The following is a 22749-nucleotide window of genomic DNA, read 5'->3' as shown; positions in this document are numbered from 1 at the left end:
TTTTTTGCCCGTAGCTCAAAATGATCCCGTGCACATTCACACTCGTTCTGCCAGCACAGGTCACAAATGTGTGTATGCATCTGTTATATACTGATCTACCATCCTCTGGACTGATCTCAGGTCAGCCGTTTCTGAACCCCGACGGCAGTGCTGTCCTCTACAGTCCCAGCGTGACCTCACAGGTCTCCAGGTGTCAATCATCTGTAGCTCCGCCTCCAGCCGCTCACCCCCAGGTAAGTTCTGATGGTCATTATTTAAGGACGGATGAATCTTTCTGAATGTTGACAGTGGAGGATGATGGGAAATTAATTTGAGTTCATGTTGTGCTGTGAACCTTCCTGTACATCTGTAACTGAATCCATTTCCTTCCTGTGTGTGTGTTTCCTCTTCCTGCTGTGTCCAGCCCTCGCCGCTGTCTTACCCAGCGATCCTCACAGCGTCTCCTAGCCACCCCTTCACTGTGGTACCTACAGCTCTCTGTCTACTTCCTGTCTCTCTCTGTCCACTTCCTGTCTGTTTGTGCTGTGTTTCTGCTGAGGATCTGTGTGTTTCTCTGCTTCTTGACTCCTTCATCGTTTGTTCTTCACCAATCCCACAATCCCCTGCACGAGTCTCGTAGAGCAGCGATTCCTCAACTTTTTTTGTCAGCCGAACATCTTTGAGATAAAATATTTTCTTGAAGTCATAGAATTTTTTTTCACGCAGCTAAAGAAATAAAAAACCTTTGGTATTTTATATTTTAAGTGTTTTTTGTTTTACATTTTTTTTTATTATTATTATTATTATTTTCATTTAACATTTTCATGATTTACTAATTAATAGCTTTTCATTAATTCATAAACCCCAATATGGGGAACACTGTGTGCTAGTGCTGTCAAATTATTAATCACAATTAATCGCATCCAAAATAAATGTTTTCGTTTACATAATATATATAATGTACATATATATATATATATATACACACACATACAGTATATTTTTGAAAATATTTACATGTATATATTTATATTCATATCATTTTTATATATATATATATATATATATATATATATAAAACAAAATTTTTCTTAAATATATACATGTGTGTATTTATATGTACATATACACAGTACACACATGTTTGTAAAATTGATGCGAGTTGGTTGTCAATTGTTGTTGTTGTTTTTTTGATTACTACGGTGTTATTACTATTTGTTTCTATTAAAATACATTGATCTTACCATGAAAATAGCCATAGATGCTGGTATGGCAATAAAAAAATAAATAAAACAAGTGTATGCTCAGTATTTTAGGACGCGTGTTCAAACCCGTCAGGACTCGGGCGCACATCATGTGCTCTGATAACCTCTTTTACTTGACCTCCCTCAGCAGTAAACAGCCCTTAATGACTAATTAAAAGAGTGGGAGATACTTTGAATAATTAATGCAGGAGCAGATGCTGGATTTAATATTCTATGAATAGAAAAGTGTGTCGTCTCTTCCATTTCTAATATGATCCACACAGACCGATAGTTCCAGTTAGTACTGACAGCAGGTCATCTGACTGTATTTGTGCTCTGGGAGTCACCCACCCATCTAGCTGCTAGTTAGTTAGTTAGTTAGTTAGTTGATCAGTATTCAGACGTCTGGTGTGAACTCTTCTGTCAGCAGGAGAATCTGAGCGCTCAGTTCGGTCACATGATGCTGGTCCAGCAGGCCTCGCTCCAGACCCCTGCGCCTCCACCGCATCAGAGCGGATACGGGATGCCCTCGACGGCACAGACGTTCCCCACAGCCTCCGTCAGCCAGCAGCAGGTGCGACACGCATCCATCATCAGCAGCTCCACACCTGCAGCAACACACGGAGAGCTCATTTGCAAAAACAGATGACTCCATTTTCATGATTTATTTTCAGAAATCATGTTTTTTTTATTGTGCTTTTTAATAATATCAATCAGTTGTTTTGATGAAGTAATAATAACTTAAATACAGGCAACGTACAAAATTAAATTTTATTGAAAGTATGTTTTTTATTTATTAAACGTTTGTTTTATAGCAAAAGCAGATAACTCCACATTTCATGTTTCAGAGTTAAATAAAAACACTGGTTTAATCTTGGTAATCTCCTCAGATGAAATGTAGATGCCTGACAAGCGTTGTTGTTGTTGTGTTCATAGATCATGGATGTGATTACACGCAGTTTTCCCTCATCATTGTAACGCGCTGCTTTCACAAGAATGTGTTAGCTTTTATTTTCCTTTTTCCCCCTGAAGAAGATATCACAGGTTCATCAAGTTCGTCTAAATTATCCATCCTCGATCACTTTTAGTCAGCTTTGACGAAACTCCTCTCAGCTAGCACGTCTTTTCAAAGTGAAAGTAGCCTTGTCACCTGACCTGAATACAGCGCGCTGATTCGCTAGAATGGATTTATCGGCTTCTGTTCACAAACCACAAGGGTGCTTGTCGGCTTCTGCAGTAAAACATGTTTTTGCAAATGATCTCTTCGAATGCACCTGCAGAAATAATTTCAAACAGACACTACATACACATGAGGTCTGTCCCAAAACTTTGCATTTGACCTCTTTGTTCAAATTTTAGTTTGGTCTGTTTACATGACATACTTGATCTAACACGGAGTCCTAACTAGCTGCGAAGGCGACACACACAATTTCTAATTTAGTTTCTGTTTCTGCGACATCACGGCTGGAACAGCAACATACAAACTATATGACAGTAGATCATCTCAGGTGATTATTATGTGCTTTATTCAAAGTTAAATGTGTCTGAGTTTGAATATCATTTTGCGTGAGTTTATAGCCACGACAGATAGTTTACCTCAGATTAAAACAAACATGTATGTTAAAACTGCAAACTCAATACGAACCAACAAGTGTATTCCATAACAAAGATGGTATCAGTCACTCATTATGTGCATTTAATAATGTTAAACATTTCATATTTATGAATTAGATTATAAACTTAACCATTTAGTTTCTTCCAGAGAGGCTCCGCCCACACAGGCTTCTGATTGGCTGTGATATCTGATTGATTCTGTCGCGTCGCATGTAATTAGGACACAGTGTAAGGCTACATTTACACTAGTGTGCTTTCGTTTTAAAACGCATAACTTTTGCTACGGTTACGCCTGTTGTTTACACTACTCCAGCGTTTTCGACCCTCGAAAACTGGGACTTTTGAAAACGCCGCAGACCCCGTTTTAGTTGAAAAACTCTGGGGTTGCGTTTCAGTGTAAACTGACCGAAACGGAGTCTTTTGAAAACGATGGCGTAGCTGCCCACACTCGCTCTGCATAACCTTGATGACCGCGTAACAATAACCTCATGCTCGTTGTACCTGCGTGAACACTCATGTGACATGTGTTTTCAGTTGTGTAGTGTGGACGGAGATCGTTTTCAAAACGAAAATGCACTAGTGTAAATGTTTAAGAGGACATGAAGCGGTTGCACACATTTTTTGAGATCCTTACTCACTCCTGCACCAATGCATTGTGCAGCAGTTTTTACTCCCAAGTTTACTACCAAAATATTTAGTTTAAACTTCACTGAAAACTTTTCCTCAACGTTGTCAATTTCTGGCACATGTGTTTGTGTATATGATACATAATGGGACAAGCTTGGCTTTAAATGCGGCTCCGAAGCGCTGTTATAGATGGTGTGCTTAGTGTGCATTAAGGGCTTTGCTATTATTCAGACCACAAGAGGCCAGGAGCGTGTATTGGGACGGGCCCAGTCTCTCCCAGCAGCTGTGATGAGTTCAGTGTGTGTTGTCTCTGTCACAGATGCCGGCGTGTTACTGTTCTCCCAGCCAGTTCCCGGTGTCTGGACAGATGTACCGGCCCGTGGGTCCAGTGCCATACAGCGCTCCGACCCATATTCCCCCCGCAGCCCCGCAGCAGCCAGGTACATCACTGCACGCACACACCAGAGAGGAAACACACACACCAGAGCAGAAACACACACACCAGAGAGGAAACACACACACCAGAGCAGAAACACACACACCAGAGAGGAAACACACACACCAGAGCAGAAACACACACACCAGAGCAGAAACACACACACCAGAGCAGAAACACACACACCAGAGAGGAAACACACACACTAGAGCAGAAACACACACACCAGAGAGGAAACACACACACCAGAGAGGAAACACACACACCAGAGCAGAAACACACACACCAGAGAGGAAACACACACACTAGAGCAGAAACACACACACCAGAGAGGAAACACACACACGAGGGCAGAAACGACTCGCTATACAGCAACCAACATACTATATATTAGTGCTTTTAACCCTTTGGTGTTCAGTTGTTTTTGACCAAACTATTTTTCATTTTGGTTTAGATTTTTTTTTTTACTTCATTGGAATGGTACAAAACTTAGCATGTGCTAAGTGAACGCAAACCCCCCCCCAAAAAAAAAAAAACATGGACATGATTCGAAAAGGTTATATAGTCCTCAAAAAATTAGTCTCACTTGCGGTCAAAAATGCTTTAATTTTCTTGCAGTTTTAGTGTAAAATATGCTTTGGAAAATACGTATTTCATATTAAAATATAATTTTTGTGCATTTTTCATAATCATTAACTTGAACATCATTTTAAAAAAAAACTTTTTTTTTTTTCACAATTTTCAGGAAACCAAACTTAAATCTGCTTAAAATGTGATTAACAGGTAATAAATCAATTATAACTATTACATAAATATAATTTAGTACTATAAATACAAAAATACAAAATATTGAATCAAACTAAAATATAGTACATTCATTTAATTGAAATAAAAAATAAATGACACTTCCACAGTTCTTCTGTGTATTTGGGCTTTAGTTTCTGTCCCAGATGAGATCTGATCGTCTCCTGGTTCAAACCAAAATCTCACTGGATTACTGCAAGATCTGCAGCAGGAGTGTTTGAGAATCTAGAACAGATGTCTTCTCCTGGCTCACTGAAGCAAAAGACAGGATCAAGCATCTTAAAGCAGTTGTTTCTGTCAGGCATCTGGTGTGACTTTAGCACAGACCTGTATGAAGCACTGATATCAGCACTACACCTCCTCATCCAGCGCTGCCTCAGTCTTCCCTCTGTGATCCACTCTCTGTGTATTAGTTGTTGTCTCCTGTGCTGCACACACACACTCACACACTCTCTCACACATACACACGCGCACACGCACACACACGCTCTCTCTCTCACATGCTCTCTCTCTCACACACACACACACACACGCTCTCTCTCTCTCTCTCTCTCTCTCTCTCTCTCACACACACACACGCACGCGCACACACACACGCTCTCTCTCTCACTCGCACGCACGCACGCACACACACACACACACACACGCGCACTCTCTCACACGCGCACTCTCTCACACACACACAAAGTGACTGTCGCAGGAGATGGCAGCCCGGAGCTAATTACAGCAATGCAGGCGTTTGGCTCTTTAACGCACAATGCAGGTTTTGTTTGAGCCGTAGTGTTCTGTTGTGCGCGACAGGTGTTGGACTGGATTGAATTGGAGAAGCTTTCTGATGCTGATGGGAGTGTTTCGGCTGTCGGAGCGGCTGAATGCGGGGCCGAGGCACTGTCTGAGACGTCCTACGATTCTCACAGTGAACCGGTCTCTTTTCCAGCCGCTCACTCCTCCTCCAACACTCGTCTCTGCAGCATCACGCTGCGCTCGAGTCCGTCTGACGCTCACACAACATCAAGCCTGTCTCTGCTGTCTGAGTAAACGCTGAACACGCTTCTTGGGTTGGTTACTATTGCTGTATCTCTCTTAAGTAATTATTTTAATGTTTTTGAAAGAAGTCTCTTCTGCTCACCAATGCTGCATTTATTTTTGATAAAAAATACAGTAAAACAGTGAAATATTAGAATGTAAAATAACTGTTTTCTATGTGAATATCTGTTAAAATGTAATGTATTTCTGTGATCTGCAGCTGTATTTTCAGCATCATTACTCCAGTCTTCAGTGTCACATGATCTTCAGAAATTATAATAATATACTGATTTACTGATCAACAAACATTTCTCATTATTATCAATGTTGAACACAGTTGTGCTGCTTCATATTTTTGTGGAAACCGTCATACATTTTATTTTTCAGGATTCACAGATGAATACAAAGTTCAAAAGAACAGCATTTATTTGAAATAGAAATCTTTTGTAGCATTAGAAATGACTTTACTGACACTTTTGATCAATTTAATGCATCTGTGATGAATAAAAGTATTCATTTTATTTTTTAAATCTTACCGACCCCCAAACTTTTAAATGGTAGTGTATCTATTTCTAAAAAAATTAATAATATTTTAGAATATTATTGTTTTTACTGTATTTTTGATCAAATAAATATGGGTAAACTTAAGAGACTTTTAAAAGCATAGTCTTAATGCTCCAAATTTTTGACTGGTAGTGTATGCACTTTTTTCAGGAAATTTAATAAAATGTTTTCTATATTAAATAATCATGTGGCAATGTCTGTGTTTGTATAATATGATAAATGAAAGCTGCTCGTCTCATTTGGTTTTCTATATTTGGATACTGGAAAAAATTCGGTGTAAAGCAGCTTCATGAAACTGAAGTCTCCAAAACTGATATTAAAAACCAATTTCAGACCGATTCTGATTGAATGAGACTGATATGAAGCTGATGAGATCTGATTTCTGTTGGGTTTAATGTCACGAGATCTCATCTCTAACACAAATACACCGATGTGCATAACCTGTTTCTAGTGGCTCACTTCATTTGCATCTTGAAGGAGCATGTTGGAATAATGTCTGAATGCTGTGTGTCGAGATGGAATGATGTTTCCCAGAAATGAAACCCTTCAGATGTTTCTGACATGAAAATCTGGTGAAAAACATTTCTCCTGTTCTCTACCTGCAAGCTCAGCTGGAGTGTTTGATATAATATTCCCATCATGCTCTGCTCTTCGGTGGAGGTGAGAACAGAGCTAAAAATAGCATGAGTTCTCCGTCTCCTCGCCGCGGGCCGTCCGCTTCCTTCGTCCCACTTCTGCTCTCATCTGGGCTAAATTGATTGCGTCCCTTTGGCCAAAAGCCAGCAGAAATTGAAACGGAGAGGAGGTCACATGCTCCCCGATAACCTTGACACCGATGCAAATTACCCTGCTCTTAACGGGCCGCGCGTGTAAATTAATGCCTGTTCGTACGCTGACACGCAGAAGCTTTCAAAGACGTGACGTCGCAGCCGTTATATAAGCTATGGTTATTCGGGGAGCACGTGTGTTAATGAGAGGCAATTTAACGGGGGTTTGCAGTGATTTAAAGCGTTTCGTTAGTAAGGGTATCATTAGCTTGTTCTGCACTCATAATATATTCAAAATGTGTGTGCTATTTTCACATTCCTGCTCTGTTTGGACCTGAAGAATCATCATTTTAAATAACAGTCATAACTTAATATTTTCCAACTAAAACCATCACGTATCTGATAAACGACGTATCATTAACAAGTGAATGTGGATTTTTTTTCAATGTAACCTGTTATTACTGCATTTACTAATTTTTTTATTAAGTAATAAATTGAGAAATTTATTGAGAAACGTATAATTTAAGAATTACAGTATTAATACCATAGGAGTGAATGGAATTTAATTAAATTGCTTTTGAATTTATAGCTCATAATTACTTAAAACCAGTCCAAATTAATTCATTTTAATTTTACTTGCGTAAACTTTCACTTTAAGATGAAGAAAATCAGTTTTTCATGCTGCAGTGGTTCGTCAATAAACAAACATTCATATTCATCAACAAAATTCAGTCCCAAATGTGTGAGAGGTGGGGGGGGGGGGGGTGACTATAATTTAAGTTCATGGATAATTCTACAAAATTAATACTCCATACATACCGGGTCCAAAATAACCAGAACACAAAACATGTACCATACTTATATTTTTAAATTATATATTAAATTTCTTAAAATATAATTGTAATAAATAAATAAATGACGTGTAAGTGAGGGTCTTAAAGCATTCGCAAGGTTTCATTCACTTACTTAAAACTATTATTTGCATTATAAGAATAAACCGGGTTTATTATTGATTGACAGGATGATTTTGTTTAGTCAATGAACAGTAAATGTTTTATTGGGTGTTTCTGTCATATTTCTTCTGTTTGGGTTGCTGTCTTCAGTCGTTTCTGTGTTTCTTCAGGTTACCAAACTATGATGCCAAACCAGCAGCAGAGCTACCAGAACATGACGAATCCGACGCTGCACAGCAATATGGGACATCAGATGCAAGGCATGATGGTGCAGTATCCGTCAGTGCCGTCGTATCAGGTGAACGCTGCATTCTGGGAATGACTGTCAGCAGAGAAGAGAACATTTGTTAGCATGATTATAGTGACCAAAATTATCTGTTTAAAAAGTACTGACACACAAATCACTTCAAGTTTTGTATTTAAAATCAACATACAAGAAATAAATGTACTTTTTGTTTTGCATAAACACTAAAACCTTAACATTACCAATGATGTCCGGATTTTAAATGGCAACATGACTGACAACAGTTTATCTAATAATATCTACGAAATGAAGCAATCAAAACAAACAAAGCAAATCAAATACAGCTTTAAAAAAGTTTCATAAAAAGGTAAACCTCAAATTTCAGCCTTTAAATAAAGAAAAGGGTGAAGTCAAAATGACAATTGATTAATAAATGATTATATGTATTTTATCTGCTCCATAAATAATTCTAGATAGCTTATTCGAATTGTTTAACTGTGTATTATCCACATAAGCTTGTTTTTCATCAACCGTCAGAGTTTAGAGCAGGGCATGTAGATCCGGTCTGTTTAGTCCCGACAGAAGCTGCACACAGACTGAATGTGAGTCTGTAAATCCCGTCTCTGACAGCAGGTGGCGCTGATGGAGCAGCACAATTACAGCTGTTTACCGGAACCTTCCTGCACAAAGCAGCATTGCGATTAAAACACTACTTTATTAGGCGTTACATGGAGCGAAGAGACAAAATGCCATCGAATCGTTTCTGAAAGCAGTCATAACCTTCAGAGGTACATTCATATAATTAATTAATTCATATATTGATTTGTATAATTCCCTTAGCACTCTTTTAAAACCTCCTTTTCCGCCCTATTTTCACACAAAACTGCACTACTCTGCTGCTGCGCATTATCATTTATTTATCCTCAGCTGTTCAAATCGCAGTAATCAAATATGGTTTTAATGATAATTAAAATATGAAACGGTAAAACTAACCGTGGGGAGTTTTATCATGATTTATGGTCAAACCGGTAATCATTCCATCCCTAGAGCAGCGTTAATCCACATCAGTAGTGGTGTAATCTCTGTCTGTGACTGTGTCAGGTGTCCGTGCCGCAGCAGACCGTTCCTGCGTCCAGCGTCCAGGTTTACTACAGCATCATCCCTCCCAGCCAGCAGAACACTGTCAGGTACATGCTCTCATTCACTCACACTGAACCACAGCGTCTAGCACATCTGCAGAAGCTTTAGGATTCATTCAGATCCTCTAGAGTAGGCTGGGTTTAATATATATAAATAAGATATCAGTGCTTGTGTTTCAGAGTGTGTTCATTCACACACGAGCAGCTCGTGAGCCAGTGTTTTCACTGAAAATAATCCACATGAACTCCATCTCTGAGTCTGGGTCGCTTTAATATGCATTTAGGAAGAAAACATGAGCCAACCTTCAAAACTCTTAACTCTTTTCTTATTTTACAGTGAAGTATATTTTACAATAGAAATATATATCTTTTGTTTTTATTTAGTAATTAGTCATTTACTACTACTACTACTAATAATAATAATAATAATAACCATTATTATTATTATTATTATTTTGTAGCCATACTGATATATAATCGCAACCGTTTGGCCAAGTTGTGCAGCACTACAAACAAACATTTGTGCAGCCCTACTACAGATTCCTATGGACTGCATGAACTGATCAGATTTGCACTTTAAATGCAATGCAAGTCACTTTGGAATAAAGCATCTGTCAAATGCATAAAAGGAGCTGAGAGCGTTACAGTGATATTCAGGGCTGGGGAGTAAAAAATCAAACATTTATGTAAATACATTTATGCACACCGATTTCCAAAACAGATTTGGAGTGTCGTAATTACTATAAAAACACACAATATCGTGATGATCCGCCGGCGTAAAACAGAATAATGAATCTGAAGCTGTTAAACTGTATTGTAAAAAAACCCAGCTGAATTCATAATTTTCCATGTGTCTGCTGACGAATGTTCATATATATTTTTTTAGAATAATAAATTCTGACTGCTTTCATCTTCTGCTAAATGAAACCGTCTCATTGAGGTGTAATATGGCTCAGTCCATACAGGTTAGTTTTGCCTGCGCTGCAAGGAAGCGCTTGTCTCTCGGGACTGGACTTTAGTAGGCCACGCTCAAGATGATTTATAAGGCCAGAAATGCAGCTGGTCTTAATATAACACAGCAGATCCCGAGAGGAGAGCGATCTCAGCGCAGCACATCCTTCAGAAGCGGCTCCTCGTGTCCTTATTAAAGCAATTTCAACAATAGGGCCCTACAATCTTTTTCTTTCTTTTCTTTTTTTTCAGAAAGTCTTGTTTAATTTTTCTAAAATATTTTTTCTGATAGTCGAATGAAGGCATTAAACATTTATTTATTTTTAATCAAGTGAAAATTAAACCCCTTTATTTTTTTGGCAAAAAGAGGTTTACTGTCAAAATGAATACATGGAAAGAAAAATTGTGTGAATATTCCTTTTAAAAAGTTTTAATAATTGTATTGGAATTGACGAATTCCGTGGCATTCCGCACTATAGAGTAAATTCTGGGCTCCGTGATTCCATCCTCATGGCTGTAGAAATGTAAGCACACTTCAGAACAGCTCGGTTTGCCCTGTGTTTGATTTAATGCAAACCGGTACCTGGTAGTACCGACACAATTCGGTCAGTACTTCTAAAGGGATAGTTCACTTTACGAAGCTATGAGAATACTTTTTGTGCGCCTTGCTGTCTACGGAGGGTCTGAGAGCTCTCCGATTTCATCAAAAATATCTTACTTTGTGTTCTGAAGATGACGAAGGTCTTACGGGTTTGGAACGACATGAGGGTGAGTAATTAATGACAGATTTTTCACTTTTGGCTGAACTATCCCTTTAAAAGTACAGAATTCGGCACCCAGCCCTAGTGAGTGTAGGTGACTGCTGGAAGTGTTCGGCGCTCAGATCATGTGTTGGTCTCCTCAGCTCCTCCGTGGGGTTCCTGCCTCCTCCAGGAGCGGAGCAGATGTCGTACCACCGCACCTCGCCACCCTGCGGCTCGCAACAGATGCCCTCCCAGCAGTGCTCAGGTACAAACCCATACGCATCTTCCTCTCCTCCTCCTCCTCTGCACTGCACTCAAACTGGGATGCGAATGGGACGATGGGAAATATCGCAATATTAGCAGATGATTTCATTCTAGTAAATCAAACAAATACTGCATCAGCTGGTTTATTTTATTCACGATCAGAAATGAGGACGCAAAGTCCTTACTGTTAAAAAAAAAAAAGTAAATTCACTTAATCATGACGCATTTCATTGTTAGTTAATGGTAACCTGCTTTAACTAATGTTAACTTATTGTGAAGTGTTACCTATTGTTCTTTTGTTCATTTGAACTTGATCTTTAGCACTCTATTTTTTTTATAAAGTCTTTCTTTAGAAGTCTGATGATCTCGAGGGTTTTGCATCTGAACTCCCGCACAAATGTATTTGCTTCATGTCAGATCAAATTAAGAAATACATCCACAGAAGTGAATAAAGAAATCACTGGTTCAAACAGTCCTTATTTTAGAATGTAATTCCTCCTCTCTGACTGTAGAGCAGTGGTGTGCTCTGCGTGGCCTGCGTCGCTCTGATCTTATTCAAGGCTGTGTGACGCGCTCTAATATTCTCAGTCAAATGTCACCTTGTAATGGGAAGGTTTTTGATCAGATTTTTGGATTAAACATTAGAAAAAAATAATTAGGCTATATCTTAGAAAGCGGAGACATTCCTTCATTCAGAAGGCATAAAACTGAAAGCAACTCAAAATAATGAAACGTTGAGTGACGTACTGTATATTAGTTTAAACAGAGTTCTTAATGTCAATTTGAAGGAGATCATGGTGTGTTTTGTATAAAGTTTTTTTTTGTTTTTTTTTGCAAAAACATTACAAAACAAAGAAATTGAACTGAAACTGGAATATATGAAATACACTGATTCTGAAAGGCATTCATAAATAGTTTGAATAGAGTTCTTAATGTTAATTTGGAGGAGAGCATCACACATTTTGTTAAGCTGTTTTGAAAACCACCATACATTAAAATCTGTAGACATAAATAAATGACTATTTTAGCCCCGGTGTCAAAATGTACCTCCCCCCCCCACAGAATCTTTAAATACCCCCCCATGTGACCCCCCCCCCCCCCAGTTTAAAATATGAAATTCAGGCCCTGGTATGTAATTCAATACTTTCTCTCGCAGTAATTATACTGTTTATAAAATTGCGGGCATGAGGGAGCTGATATTGTGCCTGGCTTTGAACTGCTTTTGAATGCATGATCGCTTTTTAGTTCCACTTCCACTTTGGAGATTCGTGATCGCACGTACTCTGTTTATACTATGGAGCGGCAGTACTTACCACACATTTTACAAGATTAGATTGTCATGGTGCTCAGGATCTGTAAATCATTCTCCATCATCCTCAGTCATCTCTCCTTACTCTGTTTATGGGGTAGGCCTAAGTGACATTTTAGGTACTGTAATGTAACAGGCAACCGTTAGCAATCGCTATTTGTTTTCTGGAATGTTTTGTTTTCTACTAGTCAGTCATCAGAGCTGTGTCCTGATGACCGTTTCGTTTATGAGCTGAGCTCTTTATGACGGTGCTGTCTGACACACATCCTCATGCTTTCTTTAAGACGTCTGGAGAACACGAGCAGCGTAAAGTGACCTTCGGTCTCGTGCCGTTTCCTGCGAGGTGTAAAGGTGCTAATTGAAATGACACTCTCTGCTCCCAACAATCCCATTATTGAACAGATACGGCTGGTAATTAATTCCTGTGCTGCTTTGTTCACGGTTATGGCTATCTCTTAAAGAAGGCCTTCACGGCTGCTGTAATTCTCATTTTCCGTTGATGTGTTCTCCATTAACATCAGCGGCTTCTCTCTGATCGCTCGTCTTTAATAACTAATTAAAAGACGAGACTAGAAGGGCTCCTCAAATACTCAAATTAGATTCCTGTTCCCCTTCTCAAGCGTCTTGATTGGAGGATTAAGCAGCGAGAGAAAGAACGCTGTTGTGTCTCTTCTGGGCTGTTTTCCTCTTGAACAGCTCTTGAGATCGGTCTCCTGTCTCAGTCTAGTGTTTTGAGTTAATGTGCCGCTGTATATATAACCATTTCATCTGTTCAATCCCCAGAACTTCCCCATTTTATATATACAGTATGTATATATACTTGATATACTATTATAGTCTTTTTTAATCTTTTCAAATATAATTTTTTGTTTTCACTTTAAAAAAAATTGTAATTTTGTTTTTTATTAATTATTTATTATTATGTCTGTAAAAGTTATTTATTTTAATTCATTTTCAGTTATTTTTGTTCGTCAAGTGAAACTGAGCTAAAATGAGAAATGTTGCCTCGGCAACTATCAGAAATCTTTTTATATATATATTGAATTTTATTTAAAATTTATTTTATTTCAAGTCACAATTGTTTTTGTTTGTTGTTGTTTTAGTTAACTAAAATAATGCAGCTTTGACCGTGGATTCATAATTTTCCTAACGTTCATTGTTATGGTTCTTACGAAGTGAAGGTGCCAGAATAAAAGACCTGGGTCTGTATTCACAAAACATTTGATCTCAGCACTAAGAGTTCTCCTAAAGCGCAGTAAAAGAGTTTTCTATTAAATCCTGTTCACAAAGCTGCTGAGACACTCTTGTGCTGAGGAATAGAGAGAAGTCTTGAGCTCAGAGTAAAGGGGGCGGGGTTATGATGTCAGCATGCTTATTAACTATGCACACAGTGATTGGCTGATAGTCTCTGTCAGAGATTTATTCATAGAAATATTGTTGAGCGTGATATTATGATGCCATATTCAAATAAAGATTTAAAAATAAAAATGGAGTATGGTTAATGAAAACAAGGATATAATCAAAGGAAAATCTGGAGTTGGGATAACCTCCAAAACCAAAGGTGATACCTTTTTAAAAGCTCATTATCATCAAATGTTTCTAAAATGTTTACGTTCTGAGGCAGATTGCCTGAAACAGCTACTTTAGGATGGTTTGTGGCTTGGTCTCAGTGACTGAGGACTCCTCTTCTCTACTCCTAACCTTTCACAGATTTAGGAGCTAGGTTTAGCGCTAAAACACTTTGTCAAACACTCTTAGAGCAAACATTTAGGACCCAGGACAGTAATGGCTCAGTTTGTGCTGTTATGATTCTGATGTTGTAAATGCTCTTGAAGGCATTGTGTAATTGTGTGTCTGTGTGTGTGTGCGTGTGTGTGTGCGCGGGTGTGTGTGTGCGTGTGCGTGCGTGCGTGTGTGCGTGCGTGCGTGTGTGTGCGTGCGTGTGTGTGTGTGCGTGCGTGTGTGCGTGCGTGCGTGCGTGCGTGTGTGTGTGCGTGCGTGCGTGCGTGCGTGTGTGTGTGTGTGCGTGTGTGTGTGTGCGTGCGTGCGTGCGTGTGTGCGTGCGTGTGTGTGCGTGTGTGTGTGTGTGTGTGTGTGCGTGTGTGTGTGCGTGTGTGCAGGGGGAATGGTGATGATGCACCTGGCGTTACCTGCGTCCCAGCAGCCTCAGTCACAGCTGCAGTGGAAACACAACAAATACTACAGCTCACAGAGGCCCAGCGGCGTCTGCGGTCTGGAGCCGTCTCGAGTAAGAACGCATTACGCTCAATATTCAGTATTTCATTTTTCTACTTCAGTGTGAAACGCTGAAACCATTTGTTTTTGTGGCGACACTCATAACAGCAAAATGTGCAGATCTGACAACAGAATCACTAATGCACCTCAGTATGCTCTTATGGCATCTTAAAAGAATAGTTCACCCAAAAATGTACATGTGCTCATCCAGGCCACCCGAGATTAGGATGAGTGTGTTTCTTCATCAGGTTTGTAGAAATGTGTCTCTGCATCAGTGTCTCAGCAATGGATGCTCTGCAGTGAATGGGTGCCGTCAGAATGAGAGTCTGATAAAAACATCACAATAATCCACACCACTCCAGTCCATCAGTTAACATCTGGAGAAGACTGTTTGGACTCTCATTCTGACGGCACCCATTCACTGCAGAGCATCCATTGCTGAGACACTGATGCAGAGACACATTTCTACAAACCTGATGAACAAACACACTCATCCTGATCTCAGATGACCTGAGGATGAACATCATCTGGATGTTTATCTGTTTGTTCACAGAGCAGTCCTCAGCTGGGAAGCCCGTCCTTGTCTCCGGCCCAGTCTCCCACACCAACACACCTCACTAACGTGAAGAACATCCGTCCCAGCCTCAACACTGTTCCCATCATGCCTCACTTCTCCAGATCCTTGGTTTCAGGACAAGGTGAGTCCTCTGGTCCTGTCTGGTGATTAATAAAGTGTTGAGGATGTTTTGAGGATCATCAGGTGTGTTGTTGTGTCAGGTGAGGTGCGCTTCCAGTACAGCCCTCAGATCCGCCCTCCGTTACTTCAAGCCCCGCCCACGCTGTCCAGTCAGGTCAGCCCACCAATCACAATCCAGATCACATTAACATGCATGCTACTTCAGAAGATTATAATGCCATTATTGGCCACTTTAACTCAGCAAATCTGCCAGTTTGATTAAATTATCAATATAAAATATAAATGTGACCTGTGCTGGCAAAATGAGTCACAATGAGCAAATAATAAAAAAGGTTATTTTTATTAATAACGGATGAGAAATGACTGAGCTACAGCTGTTTCGAGTCGATGGACATTTAGAGAAAAACTGAAGTTTCCTGAAGGTTCAAAGCATAATCACCAGCAACATTATATCTTTACCCCCACTTCTTAATAATAATTACTAGATTAATAATCACAATATAGATGTTTTTATTTTATCTCTGTTGTTATAAATAAGAACCGATGCAAAAAATAAACAAATATAAGAAACAAGTTTATTACCTACTTTTTTATTTTTACATCTAAACATAAGCATTCAAGAAAAACAAATAGTGAAATGTTTCAGTTCAGTCAAGAAGAGCGAGAGATTCCCTCGTTTCTTTTATTGTTAGATGAACATTAATGTGACAGACAGTATATTCAGACACAGATCTAATAGAATGTTACACAGCCAATGTTTTTCCACAGAAGTTCACTTAAGATATAGCAGATTATGTTTGTGTGAATACTTTAATATGTTTAGCCTGCTGTAAATCTGTGAATGTGTGTAAGGTCTTTATGTGTGCGCTTCAGATGAGAATCAGCTGAGAAAAGGGACTCCTTGCAGAAAACATACAATAAAGATACTTTTAGATGTTTAATTATCATTTGGAGCACAGGGATCGCTAGACGAGGGCTTAATGAACTCATTTTTGTGAAAATCTCAAATTTGACTCTAATCATAATTTTTGCTTTTTTTTTTAGCTCAAAATGATCCCGTGCACATTCACACTCATTCTGCCAGCACAGGTCACAGATCAATAGAGTGTAAATACATGTGAATGTAATGTGTGTTGATGCTCTGTAGGCTGCGGGGGGGATCCGGCCCACGGCTCGAGGCAGGAGGCTGACGAGGAAAGCGCTGTCTACAGATCTCAGTGTAGGTCACACAGGTAACCCTAGATCTGGCCTAACTCCAGATCCTGCAGAGTTTCGCTCATCAAGCTCTTCACAATCACCAGAAAGCCACAAGCTGGTGGACTCGTGAAGGCTGGAGCCAAACTCTGCAGGAAAGTGGACCAGAGTTGCCCGGTCCTGCTGTAGAGACACACCTGAGAGAGGAGCCATGATGATGATGATGATCCTGCCTCTTCCTCCTCCTCAGGGTTCAGTGTTTCTTAAAGATTGTTAGTGTTTTCATCTGTACATGATAAACAGAGTGTTTTAAAGCTGGTCTTGTGTTTGTTCAATATCTCTAGTTATTATTGGCTGGAGAAAATATTGTAATAGGATTTTTTACAGATTTATTTTCAGTTAAATTTGTTTTAGTTAAATTTAATGAATTTTCTAATTCAGACTATTTTAATAAGTATTATGCAAATTAATTATTATTTTATTGCATGTATTATTTAAATACATGCAATAGCTTTAAATGATGATATGATTATATATAATCAGCTTAATATCAGCCTGTGGTTTATCGTTTGCTTGTGTTGTGATTGTTGCTCAGACGTCTGGTTCAGTGAAGCTTGAGACCCACAGCAAACAGTAAAACACTGCATCTTAAGCAGATCCTCATGCCTCGGTCCAGGCCGTGTATCGGTGGATATGGTGTGTTGGGTTTGTTCTGAGTGTGCTGTGTCTCCTGCAGTGACCGGCCGTGTGCTGGAGCTCAGTCGGGTGGATTTGTCCTCATATTGTCCGGCTCTCATTCTCCAAGAAGAGAGAAGACAACGAGACGCCGGGCGTTTGAGCTCCAATCCCAGCGCTCTCTCATCGGACAGCTGACTGGAACATATCAAAATACAGCCGGAACTGTGTTCTTCTTTGTTTTTATATCTCTGTTTATTGGTTCCTTTGTTTTCCACTTCAGATGGACTTTCCATTTGGTTTCACATTTGTATTCTCTCTTTCCTCCACCAGCCGTCGTGTGCCTTCAGTCGGACGAACAAAAACAAACGTGACAAACACAACCTGCTTTTTGTAAATAATTGATAGTTGAATTCAGTTGATTCTGTTTCCTCTGAATTGTGGGAACAGACCGCATATTTCTGGTTAATGTCTTTGTTATTAATTTAAGACATACGCACTGTCATGTGTTTAACGAGTTGAACGGTTGTGTTTGCTGTTTTCACACGTCATGTCATGTTCCTGTTCTGTCTGTTTGGGGGTCTTTTAATATTATATTCATACTGGGGAAATAAAAAGAGGAAAAAGAACAACGGTTTTGCACATTTATATGAACTCTCTATATAAATCAGTTTTTTCTTTTAGAAACGGAAGTCTGAAAGACTGTTCAGTGTTTACTGCTGCAAGTCCATTTTTATTTCAGTTTGAGAGCCAATAAATGTGTTTCCACCAAATGAGCTGCTTTCTCAAGCACCGGCGCGGCGCGCGGTGGTTTTTCTACATGTATAAACGCTCCTGCCTCCGTCATTCATCAGGCTTTATTTCTCAGCCAGGAGCCGATGGACACCGTCGTTCATCTCAATTCTGCTTTTATTGGCTCATTTGTCTGCTACATTAACCTGCCGTTCACCTCATCCGTCCAAACGCCCCGCAGCTCATCCAGGTTCTTCTGTATGTTCCTCCTCCAGTAATTTGGCAGAAGAGAGATCCCTTATTGAGCCGCAGGGAGCTGCAGCTGCTGGAATCTATGATGGACAGCTTCATCTTCATATGGAGGTCCGGTAAGGCTGTGAAGTGGCGAGATTATTAACGTGTAATTAAATCAACATCTGGAGAGCTCTGCTCATAAAGGCTGGATCTCTCGGCGTCGAGCTTCTGTGTATTCAGCAGGAATTGATGTTTTTATCAGAAAACCACCATCCAGTCCTTCTCCCTTATACTACTGTAAAGTCTGCAATAACACAGTATTTCTATCTAAAAACACTGAAGATTCAGTTTCAGTGCAGCAGTTCCCGAGATCTCTCTCATCACAGAAAAACAACATAATATAATAATATAATATAATACACACAGAAATCACACTAAGAGCCTTTTCATTGACTCTGATGGTTTTCACAATCATTCACATTATATCACAAAGTTTTAATATTTGCATTATTCCTTCATTTTAATTGTAAAATATTTTAATGTAAACTTCAGTGTTTTAGTATTATTCATATGCTATTATAATTTCTGTTAATATTTTATGTTGGATTTTATTTTCATCATTTAGTTTTTATAAAAAAATAAATAAAATGTCCATAGAGTTTTTAATCTTTTGTTTTGTTTTAGTGTTTAATTTTAGTAATTGCACTTAATTGAAATGGGAAATGTTGCCTTGGTAACTAGAGGACATAAAATAAGGTTTGTATTATTTTATTTCAGTTCATTTATTGCAAGTAGGGACTTTTTTTTTTAATGATTTTAGTTACTGATAATTGTGGTACATTCCTTTTATTTATGATATAATTTAATAAAAATGAAACCCTTGCTATGTGTAACTGCGTTAAGCGGAGACCTGTCATAGCACTTGCGTGTTGTTGCTCTATTGTTGGGTTTGATTGCTTCTATTGTCCTCATTTGTAAGTCGCTTGACTAAATGTAAATGTACTGTACTTTATTACCTTGGCAATGAATTAGAATTAGTTAAGAAACTTTCTACTACATCAGCGGAGGGACTGCATCTGCCAGCTTTCTCTATTCTAATCCATCTAATTCATTTATCAATATTTCCTCTTTAGGAAGGTCATGGAAACATTATTGTGTATTTATTTATTTATTTTTAAGCAAATGAGAATGCACAAATCATATTTGCTGTCTTCTCTTATTTAACTTTATACATCTGTAATTAAATGAGCTCAAGAATAAAGACGAGTCTGAATATGAATTAGTGAGGATGTAATGTCCAGAGGTTGGTTGTGTCATGAATACCTCTATATTTTAACAGAACATGACGCATGTATGCTAAACAAACCATCCAAGCAACATTTGAGTGAGTAGTATTTCCTAGTATTAGATGTTTGACTGGTGACCAGATGTGAGCCGCTGTCACTGAGCTCATGTTATCATGTTCAAACACACTGAGCTAGCGTCATGTTTACAGCTGAATATTATCAGTGAGTTCAGTCACGTGCTTCAGATTAGCAGATGCTTTCATCCAAAGCCAATGGTGTCCAATGATTAATAAATATTTGATTGCTGAACACTGTATCCTAATTGAAGTAGCTGTTTATATCATTGCATGAATGACTGCCTGACACATGATATATTATTATATTTATGATTAGGTGCCAGCAGTTGTCTTCTTATGAAGGATCAGTGATGCTGATGCAGAGTAGGCCCTTCCTTACCAAGAAACTAAATCCGGATACAATTACGAGTCTTTCAACTGATGAACATTAAACTGTTGGTTACTTTAAAACTAACCTTCATCTGGGAGATCACAGGGATATGTGAATACTGGTTGCATATGTGAGAGAAAAGCTGTTGCTATCAAACATAGTTCTCAATAACTGAGTCAGTGTAATGCTGAAGAAGAGCAAATTGATGGAAGGTTTGCCAAGAAATGTCCTATTCTCTGGTAAAAGTATTGCTGCATGGCGTGGCTGCTGTATTTTGTAGTTTATTCTGATACTCATAAAGGAAGGCATTTTGATGTATCTTTGGCCAAGCCTGGGTCTGGTGAAGAGAGAATGAGCTTCTTCAGACTCATGAGGTTTAACACCACCATAAATCAGCTCAGCTTCGCTGCAAAACATTAAAGTTGTTTAGATCCTACAAACAGTAAAAACAAGGCTCATGTCCACGTCATTTCTAAATGTTTGCAAAAACGATGTTAGCACCTCGAGACGAACTACAGAGCACCAGAGCTCGATGAAGACCGGCCTGGCCAGTGTTTAGAGGATAGAAATATAATTCAGGCTCCGTTATTGTGTTTTCTCTTATAATTCATCACTTTAAGGCTTTATGTGTAAATCTGAATAGCGCAGTTTTGAAACTTGTATAGCAGTTTACAGTAATAAACAGGACAGTAAGAGTACAGTAAAGCTGTAAACAGTGTTATTATTGAGCTCAGTTCAGTTCAATGATAATTCAATTCAAAAGCATCAAAGTTTCGAGCTAATTATGATTTTTTTTTTCACTTGTAGGTGACCTATGTATATGTTATGTCCATAATGTTTATAATTTGGTGAAGTAAAAGTGTCTTACCTCAGCACTCGGCTCTAGTCGGTTTAAAGTCGTGTAAATTCAATGCTGAGAATCGTCTCTAAACATATTATTATTAGAAATGCACTGCGGAAACATGTTACAAAGACTGATCTATAGTTCTTAATTGTGGAGTTAAACAGCTTTTCACCATTTTCGATATTTTGGGCGGGAAAAATATCGAAAAAATATAGAGAAATATATTCCTCTATATCTGAAGCCATGAACTTCATTGTCTGGCAGAGTAATAAAAGACTACATGCAGATAATTTATCTGAAATGGTTATTTAATGATAGATTATACAGTTTTAGATTACAGAACAAGCAGTGTTTGCGGTGTTCCTGCACGGCTTTGACCAGCAGATGTCTCTAGCGTGCCGCCACTCATGCACTGCGCATGCGCGGAGTAAGTCTTTATTTTTATTATTATTATTAACAACACAGCTATCATCAATTAGATCCTGCCCCAGATTCTGGTGCTGCTTGATCCATTACACATGTTAGTGTCTCAAGCCATAACATCAATGCAAATGAACAAAAGAAGAAAAAGAAAAAATGCAATTGGTTCCAGTTTAAATTAAAAAAAAATTATTGTAGTGAATTTTCACACCTGCCATTGCTATCTCTGCCTATATAAGCCCTGTGTTTTCAGTCTCTCATTGTGAGTGTTGTTTGTGATACGCTGCATGTCTGAGCTCTCTCTGGTTACTCGTGTTATGGTTTTGATCTTGTGCCTGGTCTCCTGGATTTCCCTGTTTGCTCTGAGATTTTGACCCTTTGCCTGGTAATTTGATTACAACTGTGGATTACTCTTATTAAAGCTGCGTTTGGATCTTCAGCCCAAGTCTTGAAGCCGTTTGTAACACAAATACACTTTTTTTAATTTTCAAAATAATGCGTTATTATTATATTTACATCTTTGTGAGCTGTATGTTTGACACCCCTGAACCACATTATAGACAATATCTGGTGAATGCTCTGAATTCTGAACTCAGATTCATGGTCCATTACTTATAAAACAAGACAGTGAAAGACAACAAACAAGACAGTGTGTGATAAAGTCACATTAGCTGCCACCGCTGGGGAAGCAGCACTGGCGCACGCACACACACACACACACACACACACACACACACACACACACACACACACACGCCACTACTTACCTCATTCATCCTCCCAGCCGTTGCCGCTATCAGAGTAGCGGGTGCACACGCAATCCTGATAGCACCTGGACATTCTCCCATTGCAGCCCTCTCCTCTGTACATATCTATTTCCCAGTCATTTCATACACTTGCACTGCACTTGTCGTGTCGTTTCGTCCCTGTGATGTTTGTCTGTGTGGGCGTAGTCAGTCTTCCGGCGGGAAACACCGCACTGACCAATCCGAACGAACAAGCGGCAGCCGATTATGACATCTCGGGATTGGTCGCGCCGCGCAGCGCAACCGGAAGCTGGCGAAACCATTGTCTAGTATGAAGGTGTATTTAAGTGTGGTAATTATGTGTTAAATGTATTATGTGTTAGTGGACTAAGTGTTTATTATATATAAATAGATTGGAAGTGATTTAGTATTAAGTATAACAGATAACGAATAGATGTTAAATGTTATTCTTACCGGTGAATGGTATGGCCCAAAAAAGGGGCGGGGTTTGGCCTATATAAGCCGAGACCAAACATAGAGACAGGACTAAGTCGATGCAAGAGTGCTACTGCGGT

General features: G+C 39.0%; 2 protein-coding genes across 13 annotated transcripts in view; one reads left to right on the top strand and one right to left on the bottom strand.

The window, feature by feature from the left end:
* Positions 1-18289, top strand: part of LOC306876283 (R3H domain-containing protein 1-like) — a 48810-nt gene extending 30521 nt beyond the window's left edge. For 3 of the 10 annotated variants that reach the window (XM_079427323.1, XM_079427326.1, XM_079427327.1), the window contains 11 exons: positions 121-233; positions 1651-1797; positions 3784-3904; positions 8185-8312; positions 9360-9445; positions 11253-11356; positions 14785-14912; positions 15453-15597; positions 15677-15750; positions 16744-16815; positions 17527-18289. In XM_079427323.1, coding sequence (XP_079283449.1) covers positions 121-233; positions 1651-1797; positions 3784-3904; positions 8185-8312; positions 9360-9445; positions 11253-11356; positions 14785-14912; positions 15453-15597; positions 15677-15750; positions 16744-16815; positions 17527-17529 — 1121 coding nt within the window. In that variant the 3' untranslated portion in view covers positions 17530-18289. Of the gene's footprint in view, positions 1-120; positions 234-1650; positions 1798-3783; positions 3905-8184; positions 8313-9359; positions 9446-11252; positions 11357-14784; positions 14913-15452; positions 15598-15676; positions 15751-16743; positions 16829-17526 lie in introns of all 10 variants that reach the window. The other 7 variants (XM_079427330.1, XM_079427324.1, XM_079427325.1 and 4 more) reach the window with 3 other exon arrangements.
* Positions 18290-20430: 2141 nt separating this feature from the next.
* LOC306876281 (NACHT, LRR and PYD domains-containing protein 12-like) overlaps positions 20431-22749 on the bottom strand; it is a 36830-nt gene continuing 34511 nt past the window's right edge. For 2 of the 3 annotated variants that reach the window (XM_079427316.1, XM_079427315.1), the window contains exon 11: positions 20431-22749. This exon is cut by the window's right edge and continues 440 nt beyond it. The gene's annotated coding sequence lies outside the window, so the exon portion shown is untranslated. The other variant, XM_079427317.1, reaches the window with a different exon arrangement.

The sequence above is a fragment of the Barbus barbus genome (assembly GCF_936440315.1).
Source record: "Barbus barbus genome assembly, chromosome: 10".
NCBI classification, from domain to species: Eukaryota; Metazoa; Chordata; class Actinopteri; order Cypriniformes; family Cyprinidae; genus Barbus; species Barbus barbus.
The sequence above is the reverse complement of the archived record's forward strand: the minus strand, read 5'-3'. Positions and strand labels throughout refer to the sequence as shown.